This window comes from Gekko japonicus, unplaced genomic scaffold, assembly GCF_001447785.1.
Source record: "Gekko japonicus isolate JY-2015 unplaced genomic scaffold, Gekko_japonicus_V1.1 scaffold166, whole genome shotgun sequence".
In the NCBI taxonomy this organism is placed as follows: Eukaryota; Metazoa; Chordata; class Lepidosauria; order Squamata; family Gekkonidae; genus Gekko; species Gekko japonicus.
In genome coordinates, this window is record NW_015173127.1 from 1,127,695 (window position 1) to 1,140,352 (window position 12,658).

At 48.7% G+C, this 12,658-nt stretch overlaps 1 protein-coding gene across 1 annotated transcript in view; it reads left to right on the plus strand.

Annotated features, from left to right (window-relative positions):
* The window catches only part of PRKCH (protein kinase C, eta), a 193,624-nt gene that overhangs the window by 77,032 nt on the left and 103,934 nt on the right, over positions 1-12,658 (plus strand). Inside the window, exon 3 of the mRNA XM_015422013.1 lies at positions 11,386-11,536. Coding sequence (XP_015277499.1) covers positions 11,386-11,536 — 151 coding nt within the window. The remainder of the gene's footprint in view (positions 1-11,385; positions 11,537-12,658) is intronic.

Consider the following 12,658-nt stretch of genomic DNA (forward strand, 5'->3'; position numbering starts at 1 on the left):
TTTCTTCCTGTGCTGGTTTTCTGTCTGCAAGGCATTCTTTTCAACATAGAATAGCATTTCCAAAATGTGATCCTTCATCTGTAGTCCGAAGTGGGTGCCATACAGTCTATCGCCTCAGCGTTCTGCTGCCTTATTCTGACCTCATTCTCCTGCATGCGTGAACCAGGCAATCCTTAACAGAATTAGACCCTTTTAAGTCCATTGCAATCATTGGACTTAGATGGATGTAACTCTGTCTAGGATTGCCCTGCAAGTCTCTCGTTCTTCCAAGTGTGGGGTCTTGCATTCCCTCCAGCAATTATCACAGAGACTTTTAGCTGCCATTAGCATATAGTTCGATATCTAGGATATGTTTGTTTTTCTGAGGTAAAATTGGAGGGATGCTGCCAAAAAGTGGGTTTGAAGAGAAAAGTTTCAATAACAGTATATTTCTGTGTGGGATTTCGCATTCCCTCCAGCACTTATCACAGAGACTTTTAGCTGCCGTTAACATGTCTCATAGTTTGATACCTAGGATATCTTTGTTTTTCCGAGGTAAAATTGGGGGGACGCTGCCAAAAAGTGGATCTGTAGAGAAAAGCTTCAATACCAGTATATTTCTGAATGAGCAAAACAAAATATATTTCCCAAGCAATATGAGTTTGAAGAAGAAGAAGAGGAGGAGGAGGAGGAGGAGGAGATTGGATTTATACCCCGCCCTTCACTACTCAAAGGAGTCTCAGAGCGGTTTACAAACTCCTTTCCCTTTCCCTCCCCACAACAGACACCCAGTGAAGTCGGTGGGGCTGAGGGAGCTGTGACAGAAACTGCTCTTTTTCAAGGACAGCTCTGACAGAACTATGGCTTGCCCAAGGTCATCCAGCAGCTGCAAGTGGAGGAGTGGGGAATCAAACCTGGTTTTCCCAGATTAGAGTCCGCGCACTTAACCACTACACCAAAGTGGCTTAAACTGGCTTAAAACCGCTTTTTGCGTCTACAGAAGACTGCTTTCCCTGCATGGTGGAATCTTTAGTAGAAAGATCACTCCATCACTGAGGTGAAGTTGGAAGTTTCTGTCACAGCTCCCTCAGCCCCACCTCCCTCACAAGGCGTCTGCTGTGGGGAGGGGGAGGGAAAGGCGATTGTAAGCCGCTCTGAGACTCCTTCGAGTAGTGAAGGGCGGGAGATAAATCCAATCTCTTCTGTTTTCTCCTCTTCTTCCCTGGCAATGTGGCGACCTCACTTCTGGAGTGCACCAGAAGTTACATCATCGCATCGGTGAAACCCAGGTGGTGCTCTGGTATCTGGGCAAAAACTCTATGGTAGAAGCCATTTTTACCACTGAGTTTTTGCCCGAATACCAGACCATCGCCCCAATGTCATGATGTGATGACGCCACTTCCGGTGCACACTGGAAGTGATGTAGCCATGCCACTGGCAATGTTGCCTGGGCCTCTCTCCTGCTCCTGGTGAGCCCCCCCCCAATCCCCCACCTGTTGCGATGACAGACCTGGCAACCCTAAGTGGAAGGGAGGAGGTAGAATAAAGTTCCATTCTGCTGCTGGAAAATTTGGCCTGGATCCAACCCAATAAGTGCAGTGTTTGCAGTGGACTACCTCCTCTTCCTAGCCCAGGAGCCAACACACAGTCTGAAAAACAAAAGGCAGTGGAACTTGGATGCCGGAGGCGGCGGCGGCGATGGGCGGGGGGGAGGGGGGAGCAGAGGATCGGGAGGGAGGGGGCCCGCAAAACCAGCGGGGGAGGCCCAGTCCCGTGGGCCCCACGCAGGCTACGGGCCTGAGTGGAAGAGAGCCTGCAAGCAGAAATGTTCGAAATGAAACAATCATAATTTTTCAGAGCATGTGTTGACCCCCACTTAGAGTTACCAGCCTCCAGGTGCTCCCTTTCCCCAGCTCAGAAAATTCCATTCTACCTTAAGAAATATTGGGACGGACCACAAGGGCCTCCTTGAGGCTAAATGACCACACACCTCCCCCACGGTGCTATTTTTGCATCTGCAAACCGCCCCCCGTGGGGCCACGGTTGGGTCCGTTGCACAAATCACATTACTTACGTGGCTACACATAAGTTGCACAATGGAGCCAATAGCAGCCAGTGGGGAGGACCATAGACTCAAAAACGGTGGGGGTGGTGCTAAAGCCACTTCTCCAGTGTGGAGAAGCCAGTTTGGGGGGGAGGGGGGAGCAGAGGATCGGGAGGGAGGGGGCCCGCAAAACCAGCGGGGGAGGCCCAGTCCCGTGGGCCCCACGCAGGCTACGGGCCTGAGTGGAAGAGAGCCTGCAAGCAGAAATGTTCGAAATGAAACAATCATAATTTTTCAGAGCATGTGTTGACCCCCACTTAGAGTTACCAGCCTCCAGGTGCTCCCTTTCCCCAGCTCAGAAAATTCCATTCTACCTTAAGAAATATTGGGACGGACCACAAGGGCCTCCTTGAGGCTAAATGACCACACACCTCCCCCACGGTGCTATTTTTGCATCTGCAAACCGCCCCCCGTGGGGCCACGGTTGGGTCCGTTGCACAAATCACATTACTTACGTGGCTACACATAAGTTGCACAATGGAGCCAATAGCAGCCAGTGGGGAGGACCATAGACTCAAAAACGGTGGGGGTGGTGCTAAAGCCACTTCTCCAGTGTGGAGAAGCCAGTTTGGTGTAGTGGTTAGGAGCGCGGACTCTAATCTGGGAGAACTGGGTTTGATTCCCCACTTCTCCACATGCAGCTGCCGGTGTGACCTTAGGCAGGGGTCATTTTGTAAAAAAAGAGGTGCAGGAACTCATTAGCATAACTTATTAGCATAGCTTATTTGCATATGCCACACCCCCTGACATCACCGGAAGTGTGTCACAAGGCAACACCCACTGCTCAGGCTCCACTGGACTGTTTTGGATTGCTAGCTATTGGGGGGGGGGGAAACGTGCAGATCTGTCCTTGCAGAGGAGGGAGAGCTTGTACCTGAATAAAACTTGGTCTTAAAGGTGCAACTGGACTGTTTTGGACCGGGGAGGGGGGCTCTGTGGCTTACCTGGCTGCTTCTTGCTCTGACTGAGGGCTGCTGGGAGCAGGGGACGGGGCTTGTTGCATGTGCCCGCCCCCTGGGCTCTTTACTACCGGAGGTCCACTCCTGTGCGCTCCTACAGGAAATGACCCCTGACAGGTCACTTACAAGTTCTTTCAGAGCTGTTCTCTCATGGGCAGTCCTCGAAGGAGCTCTCTCAGCCCCACCTGTTGTGTCTGTTGTGGGGAGGGGAAGGGAAAGGAGTTTGTGAGCCGCTCTGAGACTCCTTTGGGTAGTGAAGGGGCGGGGTATAAATCCAATCTCTTCTTCTCCTTCTTCCCTCCGTGCCGTGGTCACAGACAGAAAAGAGACGACGTAGTCTGGGAGGCACAAAGCTCCCATCGCAAATGTGATGTAAAATCCTTGTGTTGTCTCCCAGCAAACATGAGGATTTGTTAATGTATAGCTGGAACCAGAGAGACACCTCCCTCGTGACTGAACATGCAAGTTAAGGCAAGGAAGATCAGAAAAAATGGGTACAGATGGGAGAGATATGAAAAGTAGCAGGAGCCGGCCACTGTTCCCTCTAAGCTGAGTTAGTGTGAGCCAGCTCACTGTTTTTTAGCCTCCGGCTCACACATTTTTATCTTAGCTCGGGAAGGAGGGCTCCAGAGCAAACTAATTCATGCAGCAGCCAAACGGCTCGCTCACCACTTTATTGCCAGTAGCTCACGAAGTAGAATTTTTGCTCACAGGATTTCACAGCTTAGAGGGAACACTGGAGCCGGCTGAATACCAAATTGGGTGTAAATCCAGATTTTTTTCCAGTGTCGTCTGAGGATCCGTTCCCCGCCCCTTCCCATTTGGTGGATTTCCAAGCGTGACTCGGAAAGAGCCACCTAGCTCTTTCCTTTTAAAGCAAATTGGTTTGCAAACTACTGGTCATGTGCCTGAGCGTCTGTCAAGGCCGTCTGCAGACACAGTGTCTCATTGTGGAAAGGGGAAGTGTGGACAGGGTGGATTTTAAAATAGCCCCTCTGAAGAACACAGAAGGACTTAATGATGGGGGATAGAAGCCATCACTCAGCCCAATCATAGCAGTCTGGCTATTGGTGTGAATTCTAAGAAAAACCTAGAGGAAGGATGTCGTCTGTAAGGTTTCAGAGGCTCAGACAGATGCGGTGAAAATCATGGGCTGTTGCACACAAATGAGCAGACGTTTCTTTAATGTTATAGGGAAAGGTTTATATAGGCCCTGGTCACAGGAACATTAGGCACGCTAGAGAGACGGAAGATAGGTGGATTTTCCAGGCGCAATCTCACCGCCACATCTGGGAAGCGTAGAGCTCCCGTGGCGCACCCGAGGCTTCCCGCTGAAGATGCAGGGTAAAAAACTAGTACCTCGGAGGTACTAGTTTCCGGAAACCGCGGGGCAAGGGCGGGCGTCTGATCACGTTTCCGGTGGTAGTTCCGGCGCCCGCCCATGTCCCCTCGCAAAAAGGGTTTTTTCCCCAAGTCTCCACGGATGCGCACAAGCACCCAACGGAGCATGCGCACATTTCAGTTTTAAAAACAAAACACAAACCCGTTTGCCGCGCTGCTCCGCTTCTTTGCCGCGTCTGTGATCGGCACCTCCCCCCTAACCACGGGAGCTTGACGGGACCTCAACCCGACGCCTGACCGTGCAGTCGCGCATTAGTTTGCACTGGGGCAAATAACCACGCCTCCCCCCGCATTTTCCTGCCTGTGTGGCCGAGGCCATAGCTTATTTAATTTCTAGTAAAATAAAAGTTCAAACTACAATCAACACAATCAGCTGCCCAGGGAAGTGGTGAGCTCTTTCTCACTGGCAGTCTTGAAGCAGCGGCTGGACAAACCCTTGTCAGGGATGCTCTAGGCTGATCCTGCATTAAGCAGGGGGCTGGACTAGGTGGCCTCTATGGCCCCTTCCAGCTTCCTGATTCTAACTCAGGATTATGCAGCAGGAAAATGAGAAAACTAGCGTAACTATCTAAGGGTGCGATCACACACACAATTAGCCCCTCCATAGGCGCGAATGTCGGGCGGATTTAAAGGGCGCGATCAGACACGAACATCTGGGAAGTGCCTCGCACCCGTCGGCAACCCGTTTTGCTCTGCCGCAGAAGCGGAGTAAAAAGACACCGGGGAAAATGGGCACCTGGGAATTCACTGCCACAGGAAGTGGTGGCGGCTACAAGCACGGACGGCTTCAAAAGGGAATTAGAGAAGCATATGGAGCAGAGGTCCATCAGTGGCTATTAGCCACAAGGTATAGATAGGGGCTCTGGGGCAAGTGATGCTCTGTCTTCTTGGTGCTTGGGGGGGGGCAACAGTGGGAGGGCTTCTATTGTCCTGGTCCCACTGGTGGACCTCCTGATGGCACTGGTATTTCTGGCCGCTGTGTGACACAGAGTGTTGGACTGGATGGGCCTTTGGCCTGATCCAACACTGGCATCTCTTATGTTCTTAAAATCCAGTAGCAAACGGGCCACAGACGGACTCTCCCCTGTCTGATCGCTCCAGCGTGCTCTCATGGCGTCGGGGTGGCCTGATCAGGCCATCCCGACTCTGTGCCGTTATTCCCCCCCCCCTCAGTATGCGCATCATCGCACACTCCATAGGGAGCCCTTAGTGCTGGATGCGATTCATCGATTCCCTGTTTAAGCAAATCGAAAACAAATGGCCAAAAAAAAAAGAGATACACCTGCGGTTGCGTCTGATCACGCAGTGGCGGGCCACCCCCGCAGCTTCAAAGGACTGTGTGATCACGCAACTGCGGGTCAAATTCTTCCGGAGGGAATAGCCTCACACACAGACCCCAGTCTATCTCGCCCGTGTGACCACACCCTAACAGTTTCCTTCCTTGCTGCCATATTCCTGCTGCCATATTCATGCTGAGCTCTCCCCTACAAACTCTACCCTCGTCAGGCTCTGCCCTCAAATCTCCCAGAATTCCCTAATTCACTGCCACAGGAAGTGGTGGCGGCTACAAGCATGGACGGCTTCAAAAGGGAATTAGATAAGCATATGGAGCAGAGGTCCATCAGTGGCTATTAGCCACAAGGTATAGATAGGGGCTCAGGGGCAAGTGATGCTCCGTCTTCTTGGTGCTTGGGGGGGGGGGGGTCAACAGTGGGAGGGCTTCTAATGTCCTGGCCCCACTGGTGGACCTCCTGATGGCACCTGGTATTTCTGGCCACTGTGTGATCCAGAGTGTTGGACTGGATGGGCCTTTGGCCTGATCCAACATTGGCGTCTCATATGTTCTTGTGTTCTTAATTCAGAGCTGGAAACCCTACTTGTTAGGCAGGTATTGGGAGCTGAAGCGTAGCAGGGGGGTGAACCCTTTTCATCTCCTTGCCATTTTTTGCGTCCAAAATACGAACTCCTCTTCCCTTTCCCCTCTTCCAGGTTCTTTACTATCTGCGAAAGAAAATATATGAGGCCTAAATCGCAGCTCACCCATGGAACTCTCTGGGCAGGCTTGGGCCTGTCACGTTCTCTCAGCCTAACCCGCCTCACAGAGCCAGTTGGGTGTAGTGGTTAAGACACTAATCTGGAGAACCAGGTTGGATTCCCCACTCTTCCACATGAAGCCTGCTGGGTGACCTTGGGTCAGTCACAGTTCTCTCCGAACTCTCAGCCCCACCTACCTCACGGGGTGTCTGTTGTGGGGAGGGGAAGGGGAAGGAATTGTAAGTCACTCTGAGACTCCAGGTAGTGAAGGGTGGGGTATAAATCCTCCTCTTCCTTGTTTTGAATATTGAATGGGATAATCCTTGTTATGCTGCTGTGAGAGCCTTTGGCGGAAGATCAAGTGTGATTATTGTTTAGAATACCGGAACTAAGCTTTTGAGCGACAGTGAATAATCCGCTATTTTGGTTTGATATGCGTTCCCACATTATGCGTGGGAAAATATACTTGGCTCTTTTGAGGCTGGTGTGTCTTTCTTTCCACCTCTGTCATTCTTTCTTTCCACCTGTCTCTCTCTTTCTCTCTCTCTTTGACAAATAAATAGCAACCCCCACTGGTGGACCTCCTGATGGCACCTGGTATTTCTGGCCACTGTGTGATACAGAGTGTTGGACTGGATGGGCCTTTGGCCTGATCCAACATTGGCATCTCTTATGTTCTTATGTTCTTAAATATCATTTGCAAACGAATGAAAATCATTGGACAAATAAATATCATTATCAATACCTGTTTTTACTCCTTCTGTTTTTATTTAATGTTAATAAAAAGCAAGTCTGCATATTTTTTTCAATAAAGACATGTCTGTAGTATTTGTTCAAGTCTTGCGGCTCTCAAACATCTGACGTGTGTTCTGTGTGGCTCTTTCGTTGAGCAAGTTTGGCCACCCCCTGCTCTAGGGCATTGTGCCCCACTGAGATCCCTCCCTTCCCCAAACCCTTTCCCTCCCACAGGGTGCAGGAGCTCATTAGCATAACTCATTAGCATAACTTATTTGCATATGCCACACCCCCTGACATCGCCAGAAGTGTGTCAGAAGGCAACACCCACTGCTCAGGCTCCACTGGACTGTTTTGGATTGCTAGCTATTGGGGGGGGGGGAACATGCAGATTTGTCCTCGCAGAGGAGGGAGAGCTTGTACCTGAATAAAACTTGGTCTTAAAGGTGCCACTGGACTGTTTTGGACTGGGGGGGGGGGCTCTGCAACTTACCTGGCTCCTTCTTGCTCTGACTGAGGGCTGCTGGGAGCAGGGGGTGGGGTTTGTTGCGTGTGCCCACCCCCTGGGCTCTTTACTGCCGGAGCTCCGCTCCTGTGCGCTCCTGCGGGAAATGACCCCTGCCCCCACACCTCCAGATATAGCAACCCTAGCTCTCTCCCACCCATTTTTCAGCTGCTTAGTAGAGACCATTGGTTCCTTGACTGGGCTCTCCACCCAAACCCATAGCTTCGCCTCAATTCTGCACCAAAGAAAAACCAAAAAGCAGGAATATCTGACTAAAAGCTGAGCACCCCCCTCCGCGGTGGTAGAAGGGCAATATAGAAAGATTCCTGTGCTGCAAAGGATCTGCCTCTGTGGCACCAGAGAAGTTGAAACTTTAGAACTGGGGTGTCGAACTCATTTGTTATGAGGGCCGTATCTGACATAAATGAGACCTTGTTGGGCCGGGCCATGTGTGTCATAAAAGGTAATGCCAGATAGCGGAGATATAAACTTTATAAAGGACACAAACACAAAGGGTTGGGTTTTTTAACTTAAGATAAAAACATGCTTAAAACATTAGCGCTCTTGCAATATTTTGGTTATTTAACAGTGTCTGATAACTGCTCTTGCTCTGAATTATTGCATTAAAATGTCTGTGCTGTTGCAATCTTGAGTATGCTGTTCAGGTGTGTATCTGTAAGCTGCAAACCTACGATGATGCAGCAGCAGCAGAACTGGAAGAAGCAGCAGAAGACAGCCAGTTCCACTGCGGGCCTGATAGAAGCTCTCCGGGGGCCTGATCCAGCCCCCGGGCCGCATATTTGACACCCCTGCTTTAGAACATGTTCTTCTCTATTGTCCGCTCTATCAGTAAATTCATTTAAAGACCGTTTCCCCACTACTTAGAAGGTATCACCGCCACTCCGATTTACAGATTATTAGGACACTTCTTATGGGAGTTGTTATGTTAATCGCAGTATTCAGCGCCAGATTCTTTGCAACTGCCTGCAAAATCTGCCAGGAAACCTCACAAACCAAATAAGAATGTTAACATCTTAAAAACCCAATCTCTTTGTAGGGGTTGCCCTACTAGAAAAAAATAAATAAATTGGTGTACCACTGTAAGACTTATGGTTTTTAAGAACTGCATTTCCTTTTTTTCTTTGTACGATTTTACTGTTTTATAAGAACTGTAGCCATGTGATTTGTGCTGGTGATAGACCGTATTAATAAACTGAACTTGGAAACTTGACTAAAAGGAGCATCAAAGTGGTCTTCGTTTTTTGAACATGCATTTGGCAGTCATAAAAGAGACGCCACTTCTCGGTTTCAACGGGTGGCCGTGTTGGTCTGCAGCACAGAAGCAATTCCAAATGCTTTCATTTACCTAAAATTATTTGGCAGAGAATTCGACACTTTAATGATGGTCTGGGCCTGGTTGGGGGGATGGCACACGTGCCCACAGAGAGGGCTCTGAGTGCCACCTCTGGCACCCGTGCCATAGGTTCGCCACCACTGCTTTACACACTCCTGACTTTAGTGTCCAAAAATTAAAATGTTTGGGGAAGAAATGTTGGGGTGAGTACAAAGAATTACTGGACATACGATTCCCCTGAATCCAGAACCACTTCTCCTGAATCTTAGATTTGATGATGGCATACCTCTTAGAAATTTAAAAAAACCCAAAAACCAATTGTGTTATTGGTTTGATGTAGTGGTTAAGAGTGCGGACTCTAATCTGGGAGTTTGAGTCTCCACTCCTCCACGTGCAGCTGCCGGTATGACCTTGGGTCAGTCACAAGTTCTCTCAGAGCTGTTCTCTCAAAGACAGTTCTCAGGAGAGCTCTCTCAGCCTCACCGACCTCACAGGGTGTCTGTTGTGGGGAGGGGAGGGGAGGGGAAAGGAGGTTGTCAACCACTCTGAGACTCCTTCGGTTGGTGAAGGGGGGGAAATAAATCCAATCTCCTCTTCCTCGTCCTCCGCTCCTCCTCCTCTTCCTCCTACTTCCTACACTGTGAAAACAGCTATAGAAACCAAATGGAAATTGGAACAGCCACCCACGTTAAAGCTATGACATACCAAACTATGGAACCTATCTATTATGGCAAAACTAAAAACATGTTAAGGCCAGTAGATATAGACACAGATTATAGTGAATCCATAACTACATGGTTTCCAATTATAACTTGTCATTTCAGAAAGAAACACCAACTATAATAGATGCTCTCCATCTTTGGTAAAATATAAGTACCTCACATTTCTGACTCCGTAAAACACAGATAACCTTTTCTATGTATATTGTATATGTGGTTGGAAAAGGTGTTAAAGTTATGTTGTTATAGATTGAAAAATTAAGAAAGTGTGTTATGTCAAATGAAAAGATTGAGGACCTCTGACTCCCCCAATACCCTGAAAAGTTTTTTGATCTCCAAGGTACTGCTGGAGTTGAATCTTGCTCTTCAGCTTTTACACTTACCGTCTAAAGATAAGGGAAAGCCTGGGGGAGTGTAGGGCGGTTCTGCTTCTGGCATTCGCTCCACATTTCCTCAACATTGAGGGAAAGGTGCAGCTCAAAACCAAATTCAGATACTTTGGGGGCAACGCCATACTGACTGCGAAGTCACTCCTGAATGGCCATAAATCTATGCTGAAGGTACCATAAAACCCGATGACCAAAGAAAGTGAAAGCGGCATGCAGTGTAGAGGGTGCCATAAAATCCGCTGGTCAAAGAAAGTGAAAGCAGCATGCAGTGTAGAGGGTGCCATAAAATCCGATGGTCAAAGAAAGTGAAAGCGGCATGCAGTGTTGAGGGTGCCATAAAATCCGATGGTCAAAGAAAGTGAAAGAGGCATGCAGTGTTGGGGGTGCCATAAAATCCGATGGTCAAAGAAAGTGAAAGCAGCATGCAGTGTTGAGGGTGCCATAAAATCCGATGGTCAAAGAAAGTGAAAACAGCATGCAGTGTAGAGGGTGCCATAAAATCCGATGGTCAAAGAAAGTGAAAGCGGCATGCAGTGTTGAGGGTGCCATAAAATCCGATGGTCAAAGAAAGTGAAAGAGGCATGCAGTGTTGGGGGTGCCATAAAATCCGATGGTCAAAGAAAGTGAAAGCGGCATGCAGTGTAGAGGGTGCCATAAAATCCGATGGTCAAAGAAAGTGAAAGCGGCATGCAGTGTTGAGGGTGCCATAAAACCCGCTGGTCAAAGAAAGTGAAAGCGGCATGCAGTGTTGAGGGTGCCATAAAATCCGATGGTCAAAGAAAGTGAAAGCAGCATGCAGTGTAGAGGGTGCCATAAAATCCGCCAGTCAAAGAAAGTGAAAGAGGCATGCAGTGCGAAGGGTACCATAAAACCTGATAATCAAAGGAAGCGAAAGCGGCATGCAATGAAGAGGGGAATTTCTGTTCCAACGTGGGTTTGGTAAAACAACGGAGGGAAAAGCCAATGCCGAATTGCCTGTAGAAGCAAATTATATGGAAGAAGCTTGAACATTGAGTTGGGAGTCCCGTGTGTGAAAGAATATTGGGGCTGGGAGAATGGAGAAGAGGAGAAAGAAGAGATGACAGGAGAATGTTCAAGGGCTGAGGATACTTCTGGATCTGAACATTAAAAAAGAAATAATATCAGACTTCTAGATGAGCCATTTGTCTTCACTGTCTCATTAAAAACAAACATCTCTGTCCACAGGAACTCTCCAGCGGGACAGGCTTTTTAAAAACTTCACCCGGAAACGCCAACGGGCCATGCGCAGGAGAGTCCACCAAGTCAACGGACACAAGTTTATGGCCACATATCTACGACAGCCCACGTACTGTTCCCACTGCCGGGAATTCATCTGGTAAGAACGGCTTAAGAGGTGGTTTAGATACAAGTCTTCCCCTCTGTCATTATCTCCCTTCATCTTTTTATTGGCCCTAATCTTATTCCCACACAGCCTTTGCAAGTGGAAGCGCTTAGTCTGCCCACCTGGTTTGAGATAGGAAATCACCACTGGAAGTTTCACCGACACAAGTTCTCCGACCTATTTTGTTTGGTGTAGGGGTTAAGAGCGCGGACTCTAATCTGGGAGAACAGGGTTTGATTCCCCCCCCCCACATGCAGCTCCTGGTGTGACCTTGGGTCAGTCACAAGTTCTCTCAGAGTTGTTCTCTCAAGGGCAGTCCTCGAAAGAGCTCTCTCCGCCCCACCTACCTCCCAGGGTGTCTGTTGTGGGGAGGGGAAGGGAAAGGAGATTATAAACCACTCTGAGACTCCAAGTGAAGGGCGGGGTATAAATCCAATCTTTTTAAAAAAAATTTTTTTTGAGTTTTTAATAATTTTATTAAAAGAAAAGTCAAGTATACATAAACAAGATTGCTGTTTGAACAATAATACAAACTGTAAGTGCAGATACATATTTCACAATGCCATCTATTAATTTGTCAGCAGGATCCCATAACCATATCCTTGTCACTTTCTTGTGACATTCCAATTGTTTTACTATTACTACAACAATAACGTATAATAAATCCAGATATATTTTATAAGAACCCCAATAAAAATTTATGAGAGTGCTCAGACCATTTAAAAAAGATAAAAGAAAAACTTCTCAAAGATGTATCCATTCTGCATAACTAGTATTTGCTGGTAATATATCGTTTTCTGTAAAATCTCTCCCTTATTATAAAAGAGTAGTGGGTGCCAGAATTCTAAAATGCGCCCCATTAGTGTATGGGCAGAAAAAATGCCACTCAGAAGACGCTGCCTCCGATGACTGGCTCCCTCAGCGAACCTGGCCTGCCATTGGCTGGGTGGCTGGGAGGGGAGGGAGCCAGTCATCGCGGCCAGCGTCGTCTTCACTCACGGGCCGCATTCAGTCCAGCCAACGGAGCCGGTAGGGTCCACCAGCTTCCCCCCTCCCCGCGCCCACTCCAGGACGGCGAACGGGGCCTTCAGGCCCCCCCGGTCCCCCCCCGGCCCA